Source organism: Dendropsophus ebraccatus, chromosome 1 (genome assembly GCF_027789765.1).
Source record: "Dendropsophus ebraccatus isolate aDenEbr1 chromosome 1, aDenEbr1.pat, whole genome shotgun sequence".
NCBI lineage: Eukaryota > Metazoa > Chordata > Amphibia > Anura > Hylidae > Dendropsophus > Dendropsophus ebraccatus.
In genome coordinates, this window is record NC_091454.1 from 215868955 (window position 1) to 215894647 (window position 25693).

At 45.0% G+C, this 25693-nt stretch overlaps 1 protein-coding gene across 1 annotated transcript in view; it reads right to left on the reverse strand.

Moving 5' to 3' along the window:
* Positions 1-25693, reverse strand: part of LOC138769616 (venom factor-like) — a 90002-nt gene that overhangs the window by 38606 nt on the left and 25703 nt on the right. Inside the window, exons 13-27 of the mRNA XM_069948210.1 lie at positions 23011-23214; positions 22375-22536; positions 22166-22295; positions 21188-21262; positions 20610-20813; positions 19770-19881; positions 19170-19255; positions 16177-16316; positions 15885-16094; positions 7441-7495; positions 4747-4833; positions 4450-4653; positions 2564-2639; positions 1606-1765; positions 189-290 (exon numbers count right to left, since the gene is read on the reverse strand). Coding sequence (XP_069804311.1) covers positions 189-290; positions 1606-1765; positions 2564-2639; positions 4450-4653; positions 4747-4833; positions 7441-7495; positions 15885-16094; positions 16177-16316; positions 19170-19255; positions 19770-19881; positions 20610-20813; positions 21188-21262; positions 22166-22295; positions 22375-22536; positions 23011-23214 — 2007 coding nt within the window. The remainder of the gene's footprint in view (positions 1-188; positions 291-1605; positions 1766-2563; positions 2640-4449; positions 4654-4746; positions 4834-7440; positions 7496-15884; positions 16095-16176; positions 16317-19169; positions 19256-19769; positions 19882-20609; positions 20814-21187; positions 21263-22165; positions 22296-22374; positions 22537-23010; positions 23215-25693) is intronic.

A 25693-nucleotide genomic window follows, 5' to 3' on the forward strand; every position in this document is an offset into this window, starting at 1 on the left:
TCCATTTACTTTAATGGAACTGAGTTTCAAAACCCCACCCAAACTGGAGGCAACAGTAGGGGGAAAGTGGCCATGTTTTTGTAGCGCTGGATAACCCCTTTAACCCTAGTTCAGAGAATGTGGGACTATTAAAGGTGTACTAAAGGTGGGACTAAAATAAACATATTAAATGGAATGGAACAACGTACGCCAACTCGGTTTTGACAGATTGGTTGACTTGTCAGCAGGGCGATGAGGACGAAGGCTGTGAGAGTAGAATGCAGCTCGGCCGAGCCTTTTGTCATACCACCCTATGTAAAAAAGAGAACACATTTAGAAATGTCTGCTGGGCATTGTCTACTTCACAGTTATTCCTACAACAACCACATAAATAATCCACAAAAAATTCTTAATCAATCCAAATTAATTTTTATTGAAGTACAACAACCTGTGATCCCATAAAAAAACATACACACACACAGACAAAATTAAAAACAGGAGGAGTCAGGACAAAAATTATACATAATAATTCACAAAAATTCCATAATATAGTGCAAAAGAACCCCAATAACAACACCCTATGTTATATAGCAGTGTCTGCATATAGCACCAATTGCACTAGAATGAATATGTCTGTATTGCACCAACCCCAAAATAGCAGCAAATGTTTATTGCACAGGCTGGATAGAAGCACTATAGCAGCATATAGTTATTGCACACAGATCCCAATCATGAATGTGTATATATATATATATATATATATATATATATATATATATATATCCTATCCCTGTACGGATATATCCCAATCGTTTTAACTATACTTCTATCTGGGAAAACTGTCAATGCCACAATGCAGGGTTAGTGTATCCCTCAAATCATTATCCAAGTAATACACAGGGATCAATATACTCACCCAATGTCCCGACTCCTCCACTCCACACCCTAACGCGTTTCGCCGCTGCTTTTACCAGGAGCGATGGAATGGAGGAGTATACAGTGCCTTATAAGGAGGAGATACGTCTGGTGGACAGTTAAGTAAAGTATCAGATGTTAACTTACCGGCGCGTCCATGAACGTCCATGTAAGCGTCCATGTAAGCCGCCGGACGCCATGATCCCTTCAGTCACCGCCCACAGATCGGGCGTCATGACGCCGTCACCGGGGGTGGGAGTGTCAGGAGCACAGCGTCCACCAGCGCATGCGCCCATTGATGCGCATCTTGGATCCATCTTGGATGTGGGAAAATAGCCCATATCCCTGTAAACCTAATATTTAGCATGTGAGTGAGTGTGTATGAACTAAGAACCAAACTTACAACTAAAACAAGACATATGTACAATAATAAATCAAAAAATAAGATGAAGTGACCGGTGCACTGAAATCTAAGAGAAAATAATTATGACGTGATCACACTTAAAGTGACAAAATATACTAGTGAATTGGTGTGCATGATTAGTTTTTAAAAAACATGATTGCGTGTGTAAAGTGCGTAAAGTGTGTTCACAGTGGCCCTGTTGGTCATTTGTCAGACGGAATGTCACCAAGTCATTAGGTCTAAGAACCAAGAGAACCATCTTCTCATACCATCTACTATCAACACTACAGGGAGGTTCTTGTACACACCACCATGTTCTGTTGATAGACAGGTGCATCCTCTCTGAATTCGCCATCCGGATTCTGTTTGTTTAGAATGAGCCACTTCACTGAATTGCATATCAAATTATTGTCAACTTCGACAAGATCTGAAGCCAAGGAAAAGACTTTGACCACATAAGCGGTGAGCCTGAGGAGACATATACATGGTAAGAACAGAAAGAACCAAAATACTAATAAGTAAAAAAACACTTCTAGTATGTAGAGGTGGAGCTTAAAAGTCAGTGGGAGGAGCTTCTAGTATGGAGCAGATATCGGGAATAAAGTACAAAGGAAATAGACAACAATACGGACAGGTTTAAGAAGAACCTGTAGCCAACCTTCAATAATTGAGACATTATTATGAAGAAATAGTTTGGGGTTTGAATACACATCTTTACATGGCTTCTTCTTTCGCACATAAAGTCTCTAAATGTGTGAGTTTACATTTTGCCAAATTATTTAATAGTCAGGAAGATTGTATACTCCAGTCACCTGATATTTAATCCTTTTATTAAAAGTTCACACTCATCTAATTATTAAGGGAATCGGCAGACAAAGCATAAACCCACATATCTCAGGAATGGGAGGGCATATCAAGAAACTGCAAGAGGTGTGTCAGGGCACCCTAAGCTATGTGAGAAAATATTATTATACTGAAAGAGTAGTAGATGCGGTTGGTAAATCTACAATAAAAGAATGTAAACCTGCCTGGGATAAACATATACTATTGTGCTCAAAAGTTTACATACACCGGCAGAATTTGGTAAATTTTTGCGCACAACTGACAATAAGAAGGGAATACTAAAAGGGCAGACTAGATGGACCAAGTGGTCTTCCTCTACCAACAATCGTCTATGTTTCTATGTAGTGCACATTAAATTTCTATTGAAGTATTTACAGACATTACTTAAGAACCGTTAAAACGATGGTACATTTTGTACAATACCATGTGCTGGATGGTGAATGCGGCCAGATACCATATGAAGCATTTGATTGTGCAAATGTCTGTTGCCGGACTATACCTGTTCAAAAAGAACATACGTCATATGAAAATACATATACACCGGAGCACTGTAAATATGAGATACCTGTACTCAGGTGCTCGGATGGGACTGGACGTCCAGGTCATGTACAAAGTTTGAATTTGACAGTTTTGATCTGATTTGAATTAGATAGTTATGATTTTGATTCAACTGGTTTGATTTGAATTCAACAGTTCTAATTCGATTTGAAATTGTCAATTCTGGTTTGAATATTGATGGTTTTTAGATGTGGAAACGTTCAAGATGCCCGGAAAAAGGGGGGATATCCGGAAGGTCTCCGAACCCTTATCGGCTCAATTATGCCAGTACAGCATTAGTAAACTGAAAGTGACGGCAAGACATAGGCATGTGACATTATTTAGCTTTTCTAAATTAAGAAAGGATCCAAAAAGTCCAGGGTTCCTAGCAGAAGATGTATAGTATGGAGCATGATAGACAATTCAGGAAATGTGGATGGCTGTAGCAGTGGCAGCAGTAAGATGGAACATGATGGACATAGGTAGGAGTGAGGTGGTTGTGTAGGGTTCCTAATAGTGGTGTCCTGCTGGGTCCTCCCCAAGAGTGGGCCTTCTCCCTATCTTCTGACGCAATGCAGATGGCATCAGTGGACAAGTTCTGCTATGGGGAGACCAGTAGTGGAGTACTGATCTGAGTTTCATGGATGGTCTGTTCCATCTGGATGGCATGACCCACCTCATCATTGTCAGTTTAGTCTGGGGATATCTAATGATTAAATGACCTCCTAGTAGCCTATTTTTAACCTGATTCACTCGACAAGACCATGTTCCTATGGCAATGGAATTAGAGTAAATGTTTTTCTTTTAATTGATTTTACTTTGCACAATAATACATATATATATAATGGAGTCTATATTTCTCCAAGTTTTATGGCTTCTTTATTATAAAGCAACTAGAAGGTAACAATTCAGAATGTGTGCAATAGATATGGGGTAAAGCTTGGTAATGGGTGGTGATGTCTAGGCCACAGCTAAACAGTATGGTTAAGGGTATGTTCCCCCTATGGAATACACACAGAGACCTCAAGCAGCCTTTGCCACCTGCCCTCCACTTGAAGTTCAGCCCGTCTCAATGACTCAATGATGTTCGTTGACTGTCCGCCCAAAGAATTAACATGTCATTTCGTCTGCTACCTCTCTCAATGGGAGGCCTCGCGAGCCTCCGCTCCCCACCACCTCTCCACTCAAAGAATTGACATTCCGTAGTGTGAACACGCCCTAACCCAGGAGAATTCTGTCCCGCTACCTAATCCCCAATAAATATAAATTGTACCATGTATATTGAACCACAACTTCATTCACACACTATGGGATTGCTCAAGAGACAGTATCCGAGCACTGTATTGGGGCCTACATGGAGTGGCACAAAGAGGCTACTGTTACTGAGTGTAGCAATACTAATGGAGAGTTTGTATGGAGATGAGGATGGTGCTGGAGTGAGAAGCTTTAAATGTTTGTCCAGCAGATTGTGTGAAGAGAAGGCGTTACCAAATTGTGAAAATCAGATGAGAGAAGACAGCACTACTGCCACTGTACTGCCACTACTGTTGGGCTTTACACACTTTCGCTCAGCAGGGACCTGGCAGGTCTATTTGCATGATGGATGTGGTCCCACAGCGATGGCAGCAGCCCAACCTCTTTTAATGCTCTCTTGTCTGTCCTCCTCACAGGTTTCTTTCCCGGCACGCTCATACACAGGAGGCCCATCCCCATTATGCCCCTATAGTGCTATGGCCTCAAGATTCAGCAAAAATAATTGGAGAATCTCTTACCATCTCTGATGAACTGGGAGGCCTCTTTTTTGCGCTCTACTCCCACTCTATCCCACTGGTTGCTGACATCCAAGAAATATGTGGCTATCACAGGAGCCGTCATACTCATCATGTTCTGTTCTCCACATCCATATGGCGCCTTAATCAAATGGTTCAGATTGGCACCATCAATGGATTTCTCCACCATTTGACTTATTGGGCTTCCTGGGTAATGTTTAAATATGAGACATTCATGAGACCAAGCACAGAACTGAACCTATTCTTCAAATTAGATATATCCAATATAATAGAAGTTACCTTGGATGGTAATAATGATGCTAACGTCCGTCTTGGGAACAATATTACGAGGTTTTGACGCTGTGACTTGTTCTTCTTGCACTCCGCCTGAATAAGAATAATTCATTAGAACAGATTTTCTATATGAATCTCACTCATTGTCAAAAAAGTACAGCACTAAGTAGGAGTGGTTGGAAATGAATGACATTTTCCATGTGTTATGTAGCGATGATGAGAAATGAAAGTGTACACAATATTAGAGTAATAGGTTAAGGGTATTGGGGATCTTTAGCTGTTGGGTACCTCTAAGCTGGACACAAGGTGCGAAACAGTTCGATATGGAGGATATAGGTTCTGTATGGTGTCCTGTAGCAGATTTGTCTACACATGTTACAGCTGTGCCTTGCACACTATTATCGTGTTTCCCCGAAAATAGGACATTCTTCTAAAATAAGACACCCCAACTAGCCTACCAACTAGCCTAAAATAAGGCATTCCCCCTTAAAATAAAGCACCCCCATCCTAAACTAAGGTCCTCCTTGAAAATAAGAATGCCCCCTGCCACTCACCTAATCCCCTTGTGGACCTCTACAGCGGATCTATGGTCCCCATGTCCTGCCACACATCCAGACGCACACCATAGGTTTCCGCAAGCACGCTCCTGGTCCCTGGTCCTGTTGCACTCCTATACTGAGGACTTTGGTGAGTATGCCAGGGGGATTCTGGGGGAAGGTTGGGGGAGGCTGGGGGGAGAGCCGGGGAAAGGTCAGGGGGAGAACCCAGGGGGAAATAAGGCATTCCCCCGAAAATAAGACATAGTGCCTCTTTAGGAGAAAAAATTTATATAAGGTACTGTCTTATTTTTGGAGAAACACAGTAGTTGTCCTCTACATGGTGTCCCAGCTGATCCTATAAATGCTCGATTGGTGATAAATCTGGAAACAGGACAGGCTGGGGAAATGTTGGAATCTGGTGGAGACCTTCCTGGGAAACCCTTGCTGTATGTGGGTGAGCATTATCCAGATCAGAAATTCCAGTTGGAAGCCATGAGACACAACACATGTGGCCACAGGATATCTTACACATATCACTGAGCTTTTAGTGTCCTCATATAACTACTAGGTGTGACAGACTGTCGCATGTGATGGCTCCCCTCATCATCAAACCAGCAGGGTGGGAATATGTTGCTCTACCCCAGAGGCAGAATTGAGGCACTCACCATGAGACCTCTATACTCCAACCTGACCGTAGTCAGATCCCAAACAGGACCCTAAATTATCCTTAAAGATGATGCGGTACTGGTCCATAGTGTAGTGTCCCAGTAAGTCCTATGCAACCTTTTCACACCTTCACGACTTGGTGTCTCACTGTCTCCTATCTGTTGTAAGCACAGCTTAAAGAGGATGTACCACCAGGTACGTCCTCTTTAACCTGACACAGGGATAGAACGGCGCAGTGACGGGAAAGCCGGTAACCGTGGAAAGAACGGCGCCATATGGGGGAACCGGGCCATGGTTTGAAAAACGTACCACGGTACTGGCTTCCCCATCACAGCGTCGTTCTATTCCTGTGTCAGGGTCCCTGGTGGTACATCCTCTTCAAGGATGAAGGGTTAACTACTTTTTTCTGCTGTTCACTGTTTGACCATTTACAGATGCAGATACCTCACACACAACCCACCAACTACACTTCTTCCCTCTCTTTTCTTCCACACTGTGTCCACCAATAGGAGGTTAGACCCGGTCACTCCTATTTAAGATTAGTTATTTCCTGGTGGGAGGTTTTCTAGTGAGCAATGGAGTTGGAGTGATACTGAGACACAGCTAAAGATTTCTTCTCTGAGAGACTTTAACCCCTTAAGGACCGGGCCAATTTCCATTTTTGCGTTTTCGTTTTTTTCCTCCTTGTGTTTAAAAGGCCATAGCACTTGGATTTTTTCACCTAGAGACCCACATGAGCCCTTTTTTTGCGCCACTGACTGTACTAAATGACAGGCTTAATTTTTGCATAAAGTGCGCTGCAAAAACAGAAAATCGTCTAGAAATCATCCTGGGGTTAGGGTTATTCCCCCTGGGTGACTTCTAGTATAGCCACATATATCTCTTATTAAAATCTATGCAGTATAGATTTATAGATATAGTATAGATATACTGCATAGATCCATGACATCTGTGTTCTATTGTTCCTGGCTGCTGCAGCCGAGAAAAATAGATTGCCGAGCCAGGATTAGCGCCATTACGATGCAGACACCCAGTCGGCTCGGATGGGGGGATCACTCCTCCGTGATCGCTTTGCCGGGGCAAACCCCCCTAGACCACCAGGTACTGGGAAAACAGTCATTTAGATGCAGCTGTCAACTTTGATAGCTGCATCTAAATGGATAATTAGCGGGCATGGCTTCTTAAACGTCAGGACAGCCTGTGAAGTCAAGGTACTGATTCTCAGTAGGACAAAGAAAGTAAGCTGAAGTATTCTTCTGGCAACTCTGGTAACTACTTAACTTCCTTGGGTAATCATGAGGAGTTAGCTTTGCCCAGTTTTAGGTAGCAATATATTAATGGAGACTCTTGAACAAGTACTCCATAGGATTTTTTTTGGTGATTTCTGTGAGCTCAGTGATTGTTGTGTTTTGCTGATTTCTTTGTAGCCATCAACATTTTCAAGAAATGTTCTTCTCCCACAACAGTATAAGGTAACTACACAGGCTGCACAAACCTTTTGGATTCAGAACAACCGATTTGATGGCCTGTGTCAGGACTCTTCCTTCTGGCTGGAGAAAAATAAAACAAAAAAATTAAATCTCAGTATGCTAAGAATTCAAAAAGAAGAAGGGATTCATCTTGTGAGGCTCCAGACTTCAGAGCTACAGGGACTCTCTGTGCTGCCATCTAATGCTCTGTCCTGCACCATATATTCTCGATATTCTAGGAGGGAATAAGACCTTTTACACAGAGCGATAATCTGCCAAGTCTGCCATAATTTGCTGATTCCGCAGATTATCGCTCAGTGTAATAAAGACTACGATCAGCTGATGAAACGATCATCGACGGATCTATGTTGCAAATTCCAGCCTAAAAATCATCGGCCACCGGGCATGCATCGCTGATGGCTCCCCAGTAGGGATGGTCCGAACCGGGTTCATACGGAGTTTGTACGAACCCGAACCAACCGCAATGATTAGCACAGTCTGCCCGCTCCGTGCCATAGGCTGTATCCCAGTTTTCCAGGCGGTCCTCCCGCTGTATCCGCCCGCTGCATGGATCGGCCAGACAGCGGGAATCCGATGCCGAGCGTTCGGATTCAGCCGAACCTCGGCGGGTTCGGACCATCCCTACTCCCCAGTGTTCTTCTTGCTCCTGCCCGATCCCCGAAGCCATTCTCTGAAGTGAAAGAACATTTAGCCAATCACTGGCCAACACGGGACCGCTGCAGCCAGTGATTAACTAAGTGGCCTGTCACTTCAGAGACCGGCTCAGAAGTCCCAGTGGCGGCTTCAGGCAGTAGTAAGAAGAATACTGAAGAGTGAGAAGAATTATGTATACACTTTATTATTTTACACTTGGGCCCGGCTATGTTCACACTACGTATATTTCAGTCAGTATTGCAACCAAAACCAGGAGTGGATTAAAAACACAGAAAGGATCTGTTCACACAATGGTGAAATTGAGTGGATGGCCGCCATATAACGGTAAATAACTGCCATTATTTCAATACAACAGCCGTTGTTTTATAATACCAGCAGTTATTTACCGTTATATGGCGGCCATCCACTCAATTACACCATTGTGTGAACAGATCCTTTCTGTGTTTGTAATCCACTCCTGGTTTTGGTTGCAATATGAGGACCACAATACTGACTGAAATATACGTAGTGTGAACCCAGCCTTAGTAAAGCAGGGGCTGCACGGACATCGCTAACGATATATATACACATACAGCCCGAGCCATGTAATAGTTTCAGTGAGCGAGCACCAATCTAGCAGGTCGTTGCTCGCTCACATTGCTGATCAGGCCGTATAATATGGCCCTTACACTTGTCCTCAGGGCCGGACTGGGACTTAAAATCAGCCCTGGCAATCAAACCCCAGCAGCCCACATACCATATCATGGTATATCAATTCTGCTTCATTTAGCCATGTCCCCCACTACTCCCTTAAAGGGAAACAATCAACCGATCAGTTCCCTGGAGCATTGTATAAAGCACCTGGAGCGGCCGCGACAAATACCGACCACGGCCGCAGCAGGTGCTTTATAACGGAGAAAATGACTTTTATTCCCCGGCTTGTGACTAGATACAAGCGGGGAAGTAGTCATGGTGGTCGGCTCCCCGCTTGTATCTAGTCACTGCGCTCTGCCTGTCAGCGCGCTCGGCGGGATGATTGACAGGCAGAGAGGCCAGTAAGGGACCTCTCTGCCTGTCAATCATCCCCTCTGAGCGCGCTGACAGGCAGAGCGCAGTGACTAGTTACGAGCGGGGAGCCGACCACCATGACTACTTCCCCGCTTGTATCTAGTCACGAGCCGGGGAATAAAAGTCATATCAGCTCAAACGGGCTTATTAGTTCCCTTTAAACATGTGAAACCCACCATCAGCACCTAAAAATAATGCTATAACATAATCTGCTGTGGATTTGATGCGGCATATTTATGCATTCATTTCAACTGATTAAATCAGAAGCATCAAATCTGCATTGGATTAGGTATGAACGTGCCCTTAAAGGGAATCTGTGGGCTCTATACCAGGTACACAGCTGTAGATCCCAGCGTACAGGTCAGGGACCTGACCTTTAGTCCAGTGTAAACCTTTATAATCATTCTTTCCATTACCAGCTGAAGTGTCACATATGTGGAGCAACAGCAGCACCTTCTGCCTCCGCCCCTTCCTGCCCTGACTGATGGACGTATAGGGTGCTGCTGCTGCGGCTGCTGTTGTGAAACTTTAGTTGGTAATGAAAAGGACAATTATAAAAGTTTACACTGGATTAAAGGTCCTGTCAGTGATATCTCCCTCACACCTGTCTGCTGAGATCTACAGCCCTAGACCTGGTATGGACCTCACAGATTCCCTTTAAAGGAGAAAAACATGGCCACTTTCTTCCAGAAACAGCGCCACACTCTTCTTCAGTTTGAGTGAGGTATTGCAGCTCAGTTCCATTGAAGTGAATGGAGCCAAGTTGTAATACCTCACATAACCCGAAGACAGGGGTGGTGCTGTTTTTGGACAAAAGTTACTATATTTTTTTTAATCCTTTTATCCTGACTATGTCTCCATATAATGGCGGTATAAGTAGTAAGGTTTTAATTATTAAAATGTGTCTGCTGGTTGTGATCTCATGTGTAATCAAAGCTACATAATAAGCTGGTAGATAGATAGATAGATATCCAGTAGGAAATATCTATCTATCTATCTATCTATCTATCTATCTATCTATCTATCTATCTATCTATCTATCTATCTATCTATCTATCTCCTATCTATCTATCTTATCTATCGTATCTATCTATCGTATCTATCTATCTCCTATTTCCTATCTATCTATCTATCTCCCTCCCTATCTATCCATCTCCCTCCCTATCTCCTATCTATCTATCTCCTATCTATCTCCTATCTATCTATCTATCTATCTATCTATCTATCTATCTATCTATCTATCTATCTATCGCCCATCTATCTATCTATCTCCTATCTATCTCTCTATCTCTCTATCTATCTATCTAGAACTTTCTGTGCATGATACTCTCATAGTTAATAACACCAGTAAGCAAATATTATCACCATACTGTACACGTTACTGCCATACTGTCACTAAGCAAACCCACCAATATTTCCTATACTACCAGTATATAAGTAACAAATAATATCACCACACCATGAGCACGGCCATTATCACCACATAGTGACTAATACCACTACACTGTGACTGAATACAATCCACTATATAAAACACTAATATTACCAATAATACCAGAATACACAGGACGAGTAATACCATCACACCATGCCCACTACTCTCAGCATACGTTGACTGGATAATACCACTATACCATCACACCATGCCCACTACTCTCAGCATACGGTGACTGGATAATACCACTATACCATCACACCATGTCCACTACTCTCAGCATACGGTGACTGGATAATACCACTATACCATCACACCATGTCCACTAATCTCAGCATACGGTGACTGGATAATACCACTATACCATCACACCATGTCCACTACTCTCAGCATACGGTGACTGGATAATACCACTATACCATCACACCATGTCCACTACTCTCAGCATACGGTGACTGGATAATACCACTATACCATCACACCATGTCCACTACTCTCAGCATACGGTGACTGGATAATACCACTATACCATCACACCATGCCCACTACCTCCTCAGCATACGGGGACTGGATACCACTATCCACCAAATAACAGCCGCTATATAAAGACCAATATTCTCCCAAAGCAGTGACCAGAGAACACAGGTGTCACACTCCGGCCCTCCAGCTGTTACAAAACTACAGATCCCATCATGACTGGACAGCTAAAGCATGATGGGAATTGTAGTTTTGCAACACCTGGAGGGCCTGAATTTGACACCCTGATACAGATGTAGATCCCAGCTGTATAAAGGTTCTGCAGACCTTATAGGTGATTATAGTGCAGTTACATCCTGTCACTCACAGTAGGCGTCTTCTCTGCATGAAGAGACGTCCACTTTTCCTTTTCTTCTCCATCTGGCTTCGGCCATCATGAAGGCTTCTCTGGCCATGACTCCTCTCCACGGGATCTGCCAGACAGACATTTTAGGCTTCATGCTCCAGCAACATCTTCCTCTATACATCCTCATCTATACATCCCTCCATATATAATAGCCTCCCCTCCCCTGCTGCACATCTCTCCATATAGAATAGCCCCCCTGCTGTACATCCCCCCATATAGAATAGCCCCCCCGTGTATCCCCCAATATAGAATAGCCCCCCTGCATCCCCCAATATAGATTAGCCCCCCTGAACATCCCCCCATATAGAATAGCCCTCTGAGCATCCCCCCATATAGAATAGCCCCCCTGTGCATCCTCCCATATAGAATAGCCCCCCCTGCATCCCCCCATATAGAATAGCCCCCCCCGTGCATCCCCCATATAGAATAGCCCCCCGTGCATCCCCCAATATAGATTAGCCCCCCTGAACATCCCCCCATATAGAATAGCCCCCTGAGCATCCCCCCATATAGAATAGCCCCCCTGTGCATCCTCCCATATAGAATAGCCCCCCCGTGCATCCCCCATATAGAATAGCCCCCCCCGTGCATCCCCCAATATAGAGTAGCCACCCTGTGCATCCCCCAATATAGAGTAGCCCCCCTGTGCATCCCCCAATATAGAGTAGCCCCCCTGTGCATCCCCCAATATAGAATAGCCTCCCCTGTGCATCCCCCCAATATAGAATATCCTCCCCCGCATCCCCCCAATATAGAATATCCTCCCCCACATCCCCCCAATATAGAATAGCCCCCCCGTGCATTCCCCAATATAGAATAGCCCCCCCCTGCATCCCCCCAATATAGAATAGCCTCCCCTGTGCATCCTCCCATATAGAATAGCCCCCCCCGTGCATCCCCCCAATATAGAATAGCCTCCCCTGTGCATCCTCCCATATAGAATAGCCTCCCCCTGTGCCTCCCCCCAATATAGAATAGTCCCCCCTGTGCCTCCCCCCAATATAGAATAGCCCCCCCCGTGCATCCCCCCCAATATAGAATAGCCCCCCTGTGCCTCTCCCCCAATATAGAAAAGCCCACCCTGTGCATCCCCCCAATATAGAATAGCCTCCCTCTGTGCCTCCCCAATATAGAATAGCCTCCCCCTGTGCCTCCCCCCAATATAGAATAGCCTCCCCCTGTGCCTCCCCCCAATATAGAATAGCCTCCCCCTGTGCCTCCTCCCAATATAGAATAGCCTCCCCCTGTGCCTCCCCCCCAATATAGAATAGCCCCCCCTGTGCATCCCCCCCAATATTGAATAGCCCCCCCCTGTGCCTCCCCCCCAATATAGAATACCCCCCCCCCCCCCCCCCCCCACCATGGCCACATGTTAAGGGGTTAAAAAAAAAAACCACACATTCTCACCTGTCACCTCGCTCCCGACAGCTTCTTCCTTCCGGTCCCGGATCTTTAGTCTGCAGCCTCTTCTCCCTGCTGCAGCGCGTCGGCGGCGTCTCTTCTCACAGGTCCTCAGCGGCGCGTCAGGGAAGTGACGTCAGCCGCTGGGGTCCTGTTAGAGGTGCCTGCAGACGTGCCTGCGCGCGGCACGTCTGCAGCCCCGGGCCGGCCCTGACACCTTCCAGCTAGGAAGACTGGCCGGCCACAGGAGTGACTGGCAGGGCCGGGGGCCAATGGCTCCCTGGCTCTGTCAGTCAGAGGCAGAGTGCGGCCGCTGCAAGCTGTGAGCGTTCATCTTGAACGCTCACAGTTAAAGGGCCAGGGCGCCGGCTCTCTGCAGAGGCTGAATGAATAGCGCAGCGGCCGGCTGTGCTATTCTTGCAGCCACTGCTGAGGGCCGGCGCACATGGGGGCCAGGACCAGCGGCCCCCGGATTGGTAATACTGGCAGCCCAGCGGGCATGTGCCCGCTTTGCCAGATTACCAATCCGGGCCTGCTTGTCCTTATCAACCAATCACAGCTTAGCTTTAACTTTACCAGTGCTCATGAATATTTTAAAGCTGAACTGTGATTGGTTGTAGTTGCAGGAAACAAATAAGTGTACGACTGGTTGATAATTCCCCAAAACCTTTGTAAACCACCAAAGGCGTAGCTAAGATTTATAGGGGTCCATAGCACAGGGCCCATGGATCCTGCACATATACACATAGGGGGACATTTATTAAGTCCGGCGTTTTTTACGCCGGACTTAAAAATGCCCCCGCAGCTCCAGCGCTATGGAGATGTATGTAGAGGCGGACTGCCTCTACATAAATCCCGTGCGCGCCGGTGCGCACCGCCGAAAACCTACGCCAGCTGAGGACTGGAGTAGGTTTTTGGCGTATATTTGGGCGGAACGGATGGTAAATTCCGTTCCGCCCCCTACATGCCCCCTTTCCGCCCCCCTGGCGTACTTGGCAGAAAGTGCCGATTTGCAAATATTTTATTCGCAAATCGGCCATTTGCGAATAAAAAAATATGCAAATCGGCACTTTCCGCCGAAAATCATCCGTTCGCAGGATGATACATGTGGCCCATACTGTATACACACACATACACACACATACACACACACACACACACACTGATGTACTGTATATATAAACATATACACACACACACTGATGCACATATACACATATACACACACACACATACACACTGATGCACATATACATATGGATGCACATATACACATACACACACACTGATGCATATATATATACACATATACACACGGATGCACATATACAAATATACACACACTAATGCACATATACATACACAATAGCACCATTAACATATATACAGATACACCACTGACATACACACATTTAGGCTATGTTCACACTATGTACGATTCCGGGCGCATTTCGTACGCCGCCGTACATGTGCGGCTGAAAAATCGTGTGGGCGGGGGGAAAATCGGCATGCGGCCGGATGCGTACGAACCGCGAACATACGCCCGTAGTAGAGTTATGCTTCCCTAGCTTTTTTCAAAGCGATCTGAAACAGGTCATTTACTTGGAAATCTTTGCCCAGCACAATAAACCACACAGAACCTTTTGGTTCGAAAAATCAAGTTCAATTTGGCTGAAATAAGTACTTCGTATGGGACCGCATGGAAGTCCACGGCCGTGAGTTTGCACAGTTCCGTCCTCAAACAATGGTCTTGTTCATTTTTCAGGGCGCCGTATACGATCCGGTCGTAAGTTCATACGTAGTGTGAACTGTGCGGCCGTATATCGTATACTTTCAAGCGAACGCATCAACCTCAAAAGTACGTGCGTATATTCGCGGTTCGCACTACGGACGGAATCGTACGTAGTGTGAACCTAGCCATACACTGGAATGTGATGACTCTAGTGCAGACATATATAGACTGAATAGGCTGTACACAGGGAAATAATCTCCCAAGTGTAATAAGAACTGTTGAACCCGAAATAAAATCTGCTGCAGAACATCTTTATAAGCAGATCTGTCAATCACCAGATTGTTGGAATGAGAGACAATATTAGCTGGGGAGCAGTTTCTTTTAGTGGTGGGTTATCTTATTAGAGCCCAGCATTAATAGAAGCTGCTGCAGAACATGTTGGGGAGCAAACCTGTCAATCACTTGAGACTCTGCTGACATACACAAACATAGACACACACACACACACACACACACACACACACACACACACTACTGTCACAGACACTAATGACATACATACATGTACACCACTGTCACAGACACTACTGACACACAAACACACACACATAAAGATGCATACACACACACACACACACACACTGACAAACACATATATACCGATAGATAGATAGATAGATAGATAGATAGATAGATAGACAGACTCACTGACACATACATAGACACAGCACTTACAACTCTCAGTCTTCCTCCTCCTGTAGTCAGGTTGATCTCCACACAGTAGTATTGAGGACCTGCGGGTCATGTGATCAGGACCTTCATCACTCTCCTCTGTGTGCAGACGGCTCACAGGTTCTGCTCCTCTGTTCCTCTTTTGATGTTCAGCCCGCTCACCCTGCACTATAGTGATTGGGCTGAACAGTACAGTGGTGGGTCCCACTCCCTCTCTTGGCCTCTGGGTGTGGTGGGGGAGGCAGTGGGCTGTAGTGGCATACCATAAAGGCATAGGCATACCATGCTTTCCCGGGCCCCCTTACTGCCTGGGCCCCATAGCAGTCTCATGGCCTGCCTTCATGGTAGCTACGCCACTGTAAGCCACCATATGGAGGCATATAGAGGAACATTACAGTCCTATAAGTTTATAGATGCTCTATTATTGCTCCATACAATTCAGAGGTTGTTTGGATCCAAACTATGAGGAATTACTGTTGATCTTGGCTGTAATACATTGAATGCTGACATCTATGTATACAACAACCTGGATGTTGGCAGGATTGGATATTTGTCTAGAACTTACCACAACCCTCAGTTTTTTCTTCACACCATCAGATACACCTGAACCTGCAGATGCCTTCACTTCAATCTCATGTTCTCCTGAGGATAATGGCACAATGATGAATGGCACAGCCTTAGATGAGGAAGGTTGGATGACCACTTCTTGACGATACTTCTTCTTGGCAGTAGAAAGACTGCAGAACTCTTCATTATAGGTCCAGTCTACACGCACCTAAACCCAAGACAACATGGCGGACATTTAAATGTAGAAGAAATAAAATCTTATATCCATGACTATTATCTGGCTTACTTGCCTTAAGTTCCTTGTTGCCGTAGTTGTAGAGAATGGCCCGTATCTCTACCTGCTCATTTCTTACCACAGAATATGGAAGCTTCAGATCAATGAAGAAATTCATCATCACCTGAATGTTATGAGGTTTGGACACACAGATACCTGTCAGGGGGATATAAAGAGAAAAAGAGAATGTCAAATCAAGTAATTACAGACTTACATACGCTGACCAACTCTCTACAATACAGTTATGTGCAGAATAATAGCAGTTTGGGAGCACTGTGCTGGGAGTGCTGCAATGGGAGCGCAGTACTGGGAGCAGTGTGTTGTATACCACCACAGGTGGTTTGTATCTCTCCTGTGCACCTCTCAAAAAGCTCTTTCCTTCAGGTTAAGTGGTGAATGAGGTATTCTAAAAGTTTCACCACTTGGTGTCAGTATTTTCTATTTCTATGTATTGCACAGCTGAGGAAGGTCATGGGTTAATGTTTTATGTGTACCATGTGTTACTATTGACCAATAGGAGGTGCTCTCTACTTTTAACCAATCCTTTCTCTTCTTTCTAATGCACACAATCATCCCCACCACTCACAGGGAAGTTCACTTTAGGCCCCTGTAGGAGGAGATACTGGTGGAGGAAGTGCAGTTTCAGTCTTATCCAACGCAAAAACCTACTGTTCCTGCTGTAGTTAGGCTAGGGCCTGGCTTAAGCCAGGACCCCTGACAAGGACAAGGTCAGTCTAGTCTAGACTTCCGTGTGTAGAGATGCAGCTAGAGAAAATCAGTTCTTTATCTACTACTACGGTCAGTATGCAGTGCTAAGCACTTTAAAGGGAGAGGAGTCCAGGAACACTCTAACCCACATCGAGAACACGACCACAAAGTGTAGGGCAGTATCCTGAACACAAGAGGAACTAGTCTGGATAGGACAAAGCTACCGTAAAGAAGATCTTGCAGTGCAAGTAACTGGGACACCCCCGGACACTTAGCTAAGCCCAGATAAACACAGCTGGGGCTTGTAGTACCCTGACAGGACGGGTCACTCGACACTGTAGGGCACAAGGTGGTCAGACACAGTCTAAACACAAGTACAAGTATTTGACTATAAAGTATTTTTCCAAGTTCCAGCAGAGTACATTGCTACACTGGGTTGGGGCTCCCTCAACAAATTCTTCTCCTCTACTTAATTCTCCAAGCACCACTACAACTACCTCTCTTCTACTCTACTTCTACAAGCACCTCCTTAATAACAACAAGTTTAAGCACTTAAATCTATATCAAAGATTTACCAAAGTGTATTGTACTGCTGAAAGACTTTACAGTAAAGCTGTTCTATTTTTACAACACTGGGACTCTGTCATACGTCATACGCACCAGCAACCATACACACCAACCACACACCTTGGGTTATTTTTCCCCTTTTTGTGGGTGGCGGTACCAATAGTCCGGGTGGGTCAGTAGCCACTCAGGACTACAGTAACAAGAGCCCAAAGGACCCACTACAACTCAGCAGGTCACCGACCATTTGGGGAACAGAGCCAGTCACACCAATAAAGTAGGTACCAACATCTGTGTGCTGGACAAGCACTGGCGTCACGACACTACCACCTTTGGCTGAGCTGACACAACCACCAGTAGTAACATCACCCGGTTGGTCACCACAACTGAACTGGAAACACTGGGAACAGGGGCAGATTAACCATAGGCCCCGGCCTGTTCAGTAGGCCTGGGCCCCCCACCCTATTGTAGCTATGGCAGCACAAGCATGGTGTTCATAGAACAGGATGAATAATGTCATGATGCCCCGATTTGTGCAAAATCGAGGTAAAAAAGCAGCAATTTTTTGCAAATCATGGCAGAACTGTAGCCTGAAGACAATACACCACTGAAAGTATAAGTCTGTTTGGGTGGCCATGGGCCCCCCAGGGGCTCAGGGCCCTGGGCTACTGCCCAAAATGGACCTATTATAATTCGCTACTGACTGGGATGCTGGGAATGCTGCAATTGGCTGTTAAAAATAAAACAGCAGTGTTTGCATTTTCAGTTACAAACTGGAATGAAAAGCCACCCCAAACTATAATGCTGGCATAGTCATATAGTCTTCACAGAGTACTCTGGCTTGAGTTCAGTGTTTATGGGTCGTCTCACAAACTGTCTGCGGCCTTTAGACCCAATAAGAACAATCTTGCTCCTGTCTGTCAGTAGAACGTTGCGTCCCTTCTCTTAAGACCAGTCAATATGTTCTTTGGCAAACTGTAATCCTTTCAGCATGTCTTTTTTATTTTTATTTATTTTTTTTTTTTCATTTTTTTTTTTTACAATTATTTTCTTTCATTTCCCTGGAACTGATCATCTGATGTTTCTTTGCAACTCTCGTTGTTCTATGCTGTACGCGGATGGTAATCTTTATTTTCCGACCATGCGTTTCAAGGTTTTATCTTAATATATTTTCCACCCTGTAATCACCTTCTTGATCAAAGTTCTTACTTCTTCAACACAAAGTCTGAAATGACCCCTTTTACTTACTGAGCAATGGCCAAAACCAGAAGTTACAACATTTGCTGCCCACCTTCTTCCATGATTGACACCTTGTCCAGACCAGCTGTTCCACAGTGAATGGTGTTGGACGCAATGGTCTCTGTTGACTGTGTAGTGGTCACACCGGGTTACTGCATATAGCTGTTGATCACTTGAACAGGAGATGACCTGTAATTACCCGTCACTGCCGTTACACAGTTGATGGAGCCAATTGCTTCTGCCTCATTTAGTGTATAGTGCGGGCACCAAACAGATGGGTCATTGATGGATGAGCTATTCTGTGGTCTACAAACCCATGACCAAATCTTATCATTAGGGGTCTGATCCCTAGGACCCTCATCGATCATGAACACAGGGTCCATTGTTCCCATGTGAATGATGGTCCAGCATGGGCTCTGATGCTCTACTTACTTTTAGACTGCCATGTCCTGCAGATCTAATACAGGCTCCTCACGCAAACAAGTAGAAGCTTCTTACCTTTACTTTGGGATAGACTCACAGCCAAAACCTCCCATGTGGTGATTGAGTCTTTAACGTACAACCCAACAACTTTGGTGGAAATCCTGTTAAAAAGGTAATAAAGATTTATGGGATCATTGATAGTTATTGAATGACCTTGAACAATACAAAGGTGTTGGCTAATAGAAGAACTAAATAAGGTAACATCTATCAGCCACAGAATAGGATGAAGTATAAAAAGTGTCTCCTACTCTGGAGGACCAGACACATCTGAGATAGTGTAATACTTAATTTCCCCTGTGGTGGCGCTGTATTAGAACTGCACAAATGTCCTCCTTATCATCTCAGTGACATGTGACACCAGTATATAGATACCAGTGATACAGACAATAGCTGTTTCTTACATCTCAGCCTCCCTGAAGAATAAATTCTATAAAGATCACTAAATATGGCTCTGAATAGGACAGGCCCTGTTTATAGTTGTCTATGGTCTTTGAGGCTGGCTGTAAAGCATATCTCTAAATGCTGTTAAAATAGCTCAGGCAAGATGGCAGCCCCCATAATAACATACAACAAAATTTCCATTCTCTTAATATCATGCACTTATACTATACTCACCCTTTAATGTCTTGTTTTCCATCCATTATCACTATATCCCATAGCCAGCTTTCGGGGAACTGCGTTCTTGATGTAATATCAGCGTCAGCAATATAATCACTATCTTCATCAGCTAAAAAAAAAAGAAAAAAAGAGTAGCTTTATACATATAGGGGGAGATTTATCAAACATGGTGTAAAGTGAAACTGGCTCAGTTGCCCCTAGCAACCAATCAGATTCCACCTTTCATTTTCCAAAGAGTCTGTGAGGAATGAAAGGTGTAATCTGATTGGTTGCTAGGGGCAACTGAGCCAGTCTCACTTTACACCATGTTTGATAAATCACCCCCATATTGTGTCAAAGTATGAAAATAAATGGAATAAAATAGTACAAAATATCATCCAACATACTCTGTTGTGACAAATAATAGCCTCTGCTATGCTGGCCCAGTGGAGATCTGTGAATTTACATACCTGATATCAGTTCCAAGGCCTCAAAAATAAATTAGTATTTTGCCCCCTAATAAAGCGGTTTTCTGGGCCAATGACATACATCAGTCACACCTGACATGCTCACCGATCAGTCGACATTACACAGTGAACAGGGCTGTAAGCAATTGTGAACGGGACCCGGAATCGGCACTACAGGGCAGGAGGAGGGGGGAGTTCACTTGCTTTTTATCCCCCACCCACCCACACACACACACACCTGCCTGTCAATTTTAATGTTCATGGGACTTCTCCTTTAAGTAAATTCTGGTAATAATCACTATTTTTTATAGTAATTTGCTCCCTGATGATGGCAGACTAAATATATTAGGTTTGAGCTATGATCATTGTGCCCTCTGTCATGTCTCTTTACCTCTTTCATATTCATCATCATCATCTTTTAGTTGTCTCTCGATTGCCTTCTGCCTTGTAATGTGTTCGCAGCAGTCCAGGAAAGCATCAATGCATTTCTGTCCTTCCAAGATGTGGCGAGCCCGATGTTCACAGCTATGTCCCATAGGACTGTCAAGCATACCATCCGCACAGCACTCCTTCTCCACTCCTGTGTATTGTGAGGCTAGAAGGCAAAGATAGACCATTGCAGACATTGTACTTGCTCACAAATAGAAATGATCAAACAGCTCTGATGTTCAGGTTCGTACGAACTCGAACCATCGGTATTTGACTCCCGCTGCCTTCCCGTTTCATGAGGAAGGTGGAGACAGCCCGAGTCCCACCTGGAAAACAGGAATACAACCTATTGCCCAGGCTGTATTCCTGTTTTCTAGGCGGGACTCGGGCTGTCTCCCCCTCCCACACGGAACAGGAAGACTGCGGTAGTCAAAAATCGATGGTTCGAGTTCGTACAAACCTGAACATCAGCGCTGTTCGATCATCTCTACTCACAAACAGAAGATACAAACAAGTTGTTACTATCTGGCCCAATTTTACCTTTTTTGTCCCGCTGTTGAATCAGTATGGCTGAAGATCTCCGTCTACGCTTTAGTTTTGGTTGACATAAAGGCTCTGTAGAAAAAACATGTACAGTAGTTCAAAAGGAACAATATACTACAGAAAGTCTCTTCCAATTCTTACTAACTTTATGCATACAGAGAGACCTTCTTAAGATGGTCACCACCACTGATGAGCTGTGACTTTGAGGAGTCATCTTGTCAAAGACAATTTTCAACATATATGATGAAACTAAACATCAATCAGAGAGACCAGGGTTAGATGAAGAGGTGTCTTTTCTTTTGAAGAAATTTCCAAAGTTCCTCAAGTAAATTTTCCTTATGCTTTGGAAGTGGAACCCATCTCATTGCCACTCTTGGCTAATAATTGGTCTGTGTAATAGACCATGTAACCCACTATACACCAATGAACCCACCATACACCATGGTACACACCATACACCATGGAAACCACCATACACCATGGAACCCACCATACACCATGGTACACACCATACACCATGGAACCCACCATAGACCATGGAACCCACCATACACCATGGAACCCACCATACACTATGGTACACACCATAGACCATGGAACCCACCATAAACCATGGAACCCACCATACACCATGGTACACCCTCCTGTGGAAGTCCTGGGCTCATTGCCAGTGACCTTGACAAGTCTGTGTGAATAAAAGGGTCTGTGGCACACTACAAGACCCAGCCATTATGTAGGTTTCTTTGTTGCTCTCAATCCCCCAACAGCTCATCAGCAATCCCATTGTTTCTGAGCTAAAGTGCTATACAAAGGAGAAAGGCCCTAGTCATCCACTTCCATTATCACTACTATCACCACCACCAATCCTGTCCATCATCCCCTCCCAATCTCCTCCACATATCTGACCCGCTGCACCTCATCCACTTGCTCTGTGGTAAAACTGGAGAATATATGAAGTCTCTAATAATTGATCACCTGCTCTCTGAGGAGTTGTCACTTTGAAGTTCGTCTCTAGGGCAAGGCCGGCATCATAAAACACTCCTGGTGTGTCGGCACCGCTCCCTGGTGTGCAGCCAATGTCGTATTGTTCCACCGAGTCCCAGATCTTAAAGGAGACATGACTTTCAATGGATATTGTAGATTGAACATTGAATATCGAATAATTTTTGGAATATTTGGATCACCTTTTTCTGGGAAATCTTCAGTTTATCATTGATGACATAAACACCTCTATCCACAGCTACCAGTCCCACAGCCGCCATATGATCTGCTCGTAGCTTCAGATTCACAAAGGCTTCAGGTTGCTGAATAGCGTTGTCTATGTCCTTGTCTCCTGTTATCTCCAGCTGTTCGAAAACAGTGGGACATTAAAATATTGTATTCCATCTACATCTTCATTCCAACCCAGGGTTTCGGTGGGGTAGGGTGCTTAAAGCAGCTCTGTACCGGCAAGTAGCCACCCTCAAACTCCTGTAGAGGTCCTAATGCCGTGTCCGGTTTGGGGGTTGGCCTTTCTCCTGATGCTGGTATTTTGAAGAAAGTCTACTTTTATTGCTGCAGGGAGTCAATCTGGCGTGGCCCAGAGTATCCATGCCCTAGGCCTGCAGCGCTTAGGGCACAGATACTCTAGGCCATGACTTGGTGTCAGGACCTCTACAATGTATTGGATTGTAACCTATGTTGCTGGAGAAGCGACTCCAGATTTTGGGAAGCAGCTGGATATGTATCAGAGAAGTACGGCGCTAGCAGAAGCCCAGGTATGTATGTCACATAGAGTATACAATAATTAAAGAACGTTCACTAATAGTGAATTTCCTTACCGTCCCCATGCAGGTATCTACCACATCAACCCATAGAGAATCGGCCACAATTTCCTGTTCTACTCCGGATGTCACAGTATAGTATGCCAAGATGCGGAACGATGGGATAAATTCTTCTGTTATTGGCAGTAACATAATGACAACAGCCTGGCTTTTTTCTCTTTCCTGGGTCCCCACTTTCATTATGCTACCTTTATTTATGATCTATAGAAGGGGAAAAAAAAATCTTAAAATGACTTTTTTAAATTGGTTATACGACTCATCATCCTTTCCGTAAGTGCTCATCAGTGACACACTCACATCTGGGACCAGGTCCATGATCGAATATATGTTAACCATGGAAATATACAGGCCGGTAATATATATTCACACAAAGACCTTCAGAGGGTTTTAAACATGATTTGGGCCTATCCAAAAGTAGAGGAAAGATTCAGTGTTGAGCGGGACATAAATGGTCAAGTGAGATCTGGCTCTCTGCTAACAGAACGATGTCTCGGTTCATTTACACTTCTTCATTTTCAATGTCTGTGCAGTCTGGACATCTGTGGTATGGGTCCTGAGAATATTATGAAATATGGGACCGGCTATTCCATATTAGTAGCTGTACCCCCATCCATGTACAGTATGCATGATGTATCCACAGGATGAGTATTTAAAGGGGTGCTCTGGATAAATTTATGTATAAATACAATTTTACTGGCATGATGTATAATACCTTTATATGATGTTATTGTGATTCCTGTGCCCTGTGCTGTCCACACCCTAGAACCCGCCTCCCCCCTATGGAAGTGGTGTAAATGATGCCATCTGTGGTGCTCTTTCCCTTCCCATGGTTTCATTTAGTGACGTGTATATATGTTATTTCATTGCTTCTTAGTTTGACCCTCCTGTCTTCCTGTACCCTAGCTATGATGTTATAGCTCCTCCCCTCTGCCTCATGTTGGCAGCCATTTTCTCTTACTGTTATTTGCAAGCTTTCTGTATCCTGCTGTTGACCCTGGCCGTTGTATATTCTTTTCACACCATTGTAACCAGCATTTCTACAAGATTTCTGCCTGGAATAAACCTGGAATCTTCCTTTCAGCCTCTGCAATGGAGTTTAGCTATCTGACAATAAGAGGCTTGGTGTAAGTACTGACAGAATACAGATACAGGGGCTATCTCATAAACCCCACACTTACAGCCAGGTTATTGAGGCAGAATACCAGGCAATCCTGAACACTTTGTCAGATGACCCCTTTAATTTCTAATTGGCATGGATTCACCATCTAGTCTCTAAAGTAGTTCAGGTCCTATTACCTGGAATGATTAGGTGCCAAAGCAGGCAGATATCGCCCATGTAATAGAGACAGTGATCAGCCGATAAACGAGCACACGTGTAGTATACCAGAGCGCAACTCCTGCGGCTGGGTTTAGGATGGCACCTATCCACAAGTGGTTTATTGTTTTGTTCTACAAGGTAACATGTTCCTATGTGTAACGACTGGAGTCGTGGATCCTCTGTACCGTCACCAGCGATGGCATAAACCGCAGCAGGGAGCGGAGTCTAAGGGGGCGCTGAGTTTCACCAAAGCCCGACGCTTGCTTGCTGCGGCAGGCGACCCCCAGGTTGCTACCCCTGGCTTGGTTTGCTAGTGACGGCGGGCAAGGTGTAGCAGGAGCATTAGACAGGTGACTGTGCAGGTGGTCTTAGGTGTAACTGCAGGAGGCAGAGGCAATGGACAGGAACAACGGGCAAGGGCAGCGGGCAGGAACAGCGGACACGGGCAACGGACAGGAACTACAGGGAGCTGGGCCAAAACACTAAGGGAAGCATGTAGAGGCTCCAACACAAGGGACAGGGCATGCTGGGATTTATAGGGAGTGATTGTGTGCATACACCAATTAGGAGCGTACTGGCCCTTTAAATCTGTGACAGCTGGCGCATGCGCCCTAGGAGGCGAGGACGCGCGCCGGCCGAGACAGACGGAGACAGGAGCGGGGCGAGGTGAGATGCCCCAGGGGGCCGAACTAGCAGTAGCTGCATAGGACAGAGAGGGGGTGCAGCGGCGGCCCAGAGCACGGGACGCCGCTGCAGCCCTGACACTATGTAAACTGTTTTATGTATTTCCCTGTACCAGGGACAGGCAGGTAGAGAATGGGTTACATGCTTTACAAAGCACACACTACACAACTGTTAGGAAACAGTGACACCTACTGTCCTTAGTAAGAACTGCTCTAGGTAGTGTAGTAAGCCCCTAGAACTTACTAGAAAGTGGGCGGAGTATGCTAATAGGATCCCTATAAAAGGTTTGCAGATGCAGTATAGAGCTGAGACAAGTTGAGTAGCTGCTGAGGAGACAAGATCACCACAGAGCAAGGAGAAGAAATCTGCTGAAAGAGGGGAACAAGGAGAAAGTGAGATTATAAGCTGAGCAGCAAGAGAACAGCTGGAGGTGAAACTAAAAGAGAGACTTGGAAGAAAGAGTTTGTCAGGTGAGGGCCAGCACTTCTACAGTCAGTGGGAATCCTCAGATCAGGAACCTGAGTGGATGGACTCGAGCGTTTAGGGTAGCAGAGTTAATTTAGGCCTCTGTACCCTTCCTTCTGAATTTGGGGGGGGGGATTTATTAAGACCCCTGGATATTTCTAGGACCCGAAAGTTGTGGCTTAAGGCCTGGCCTAGTAACTAAAGCACAAAGCT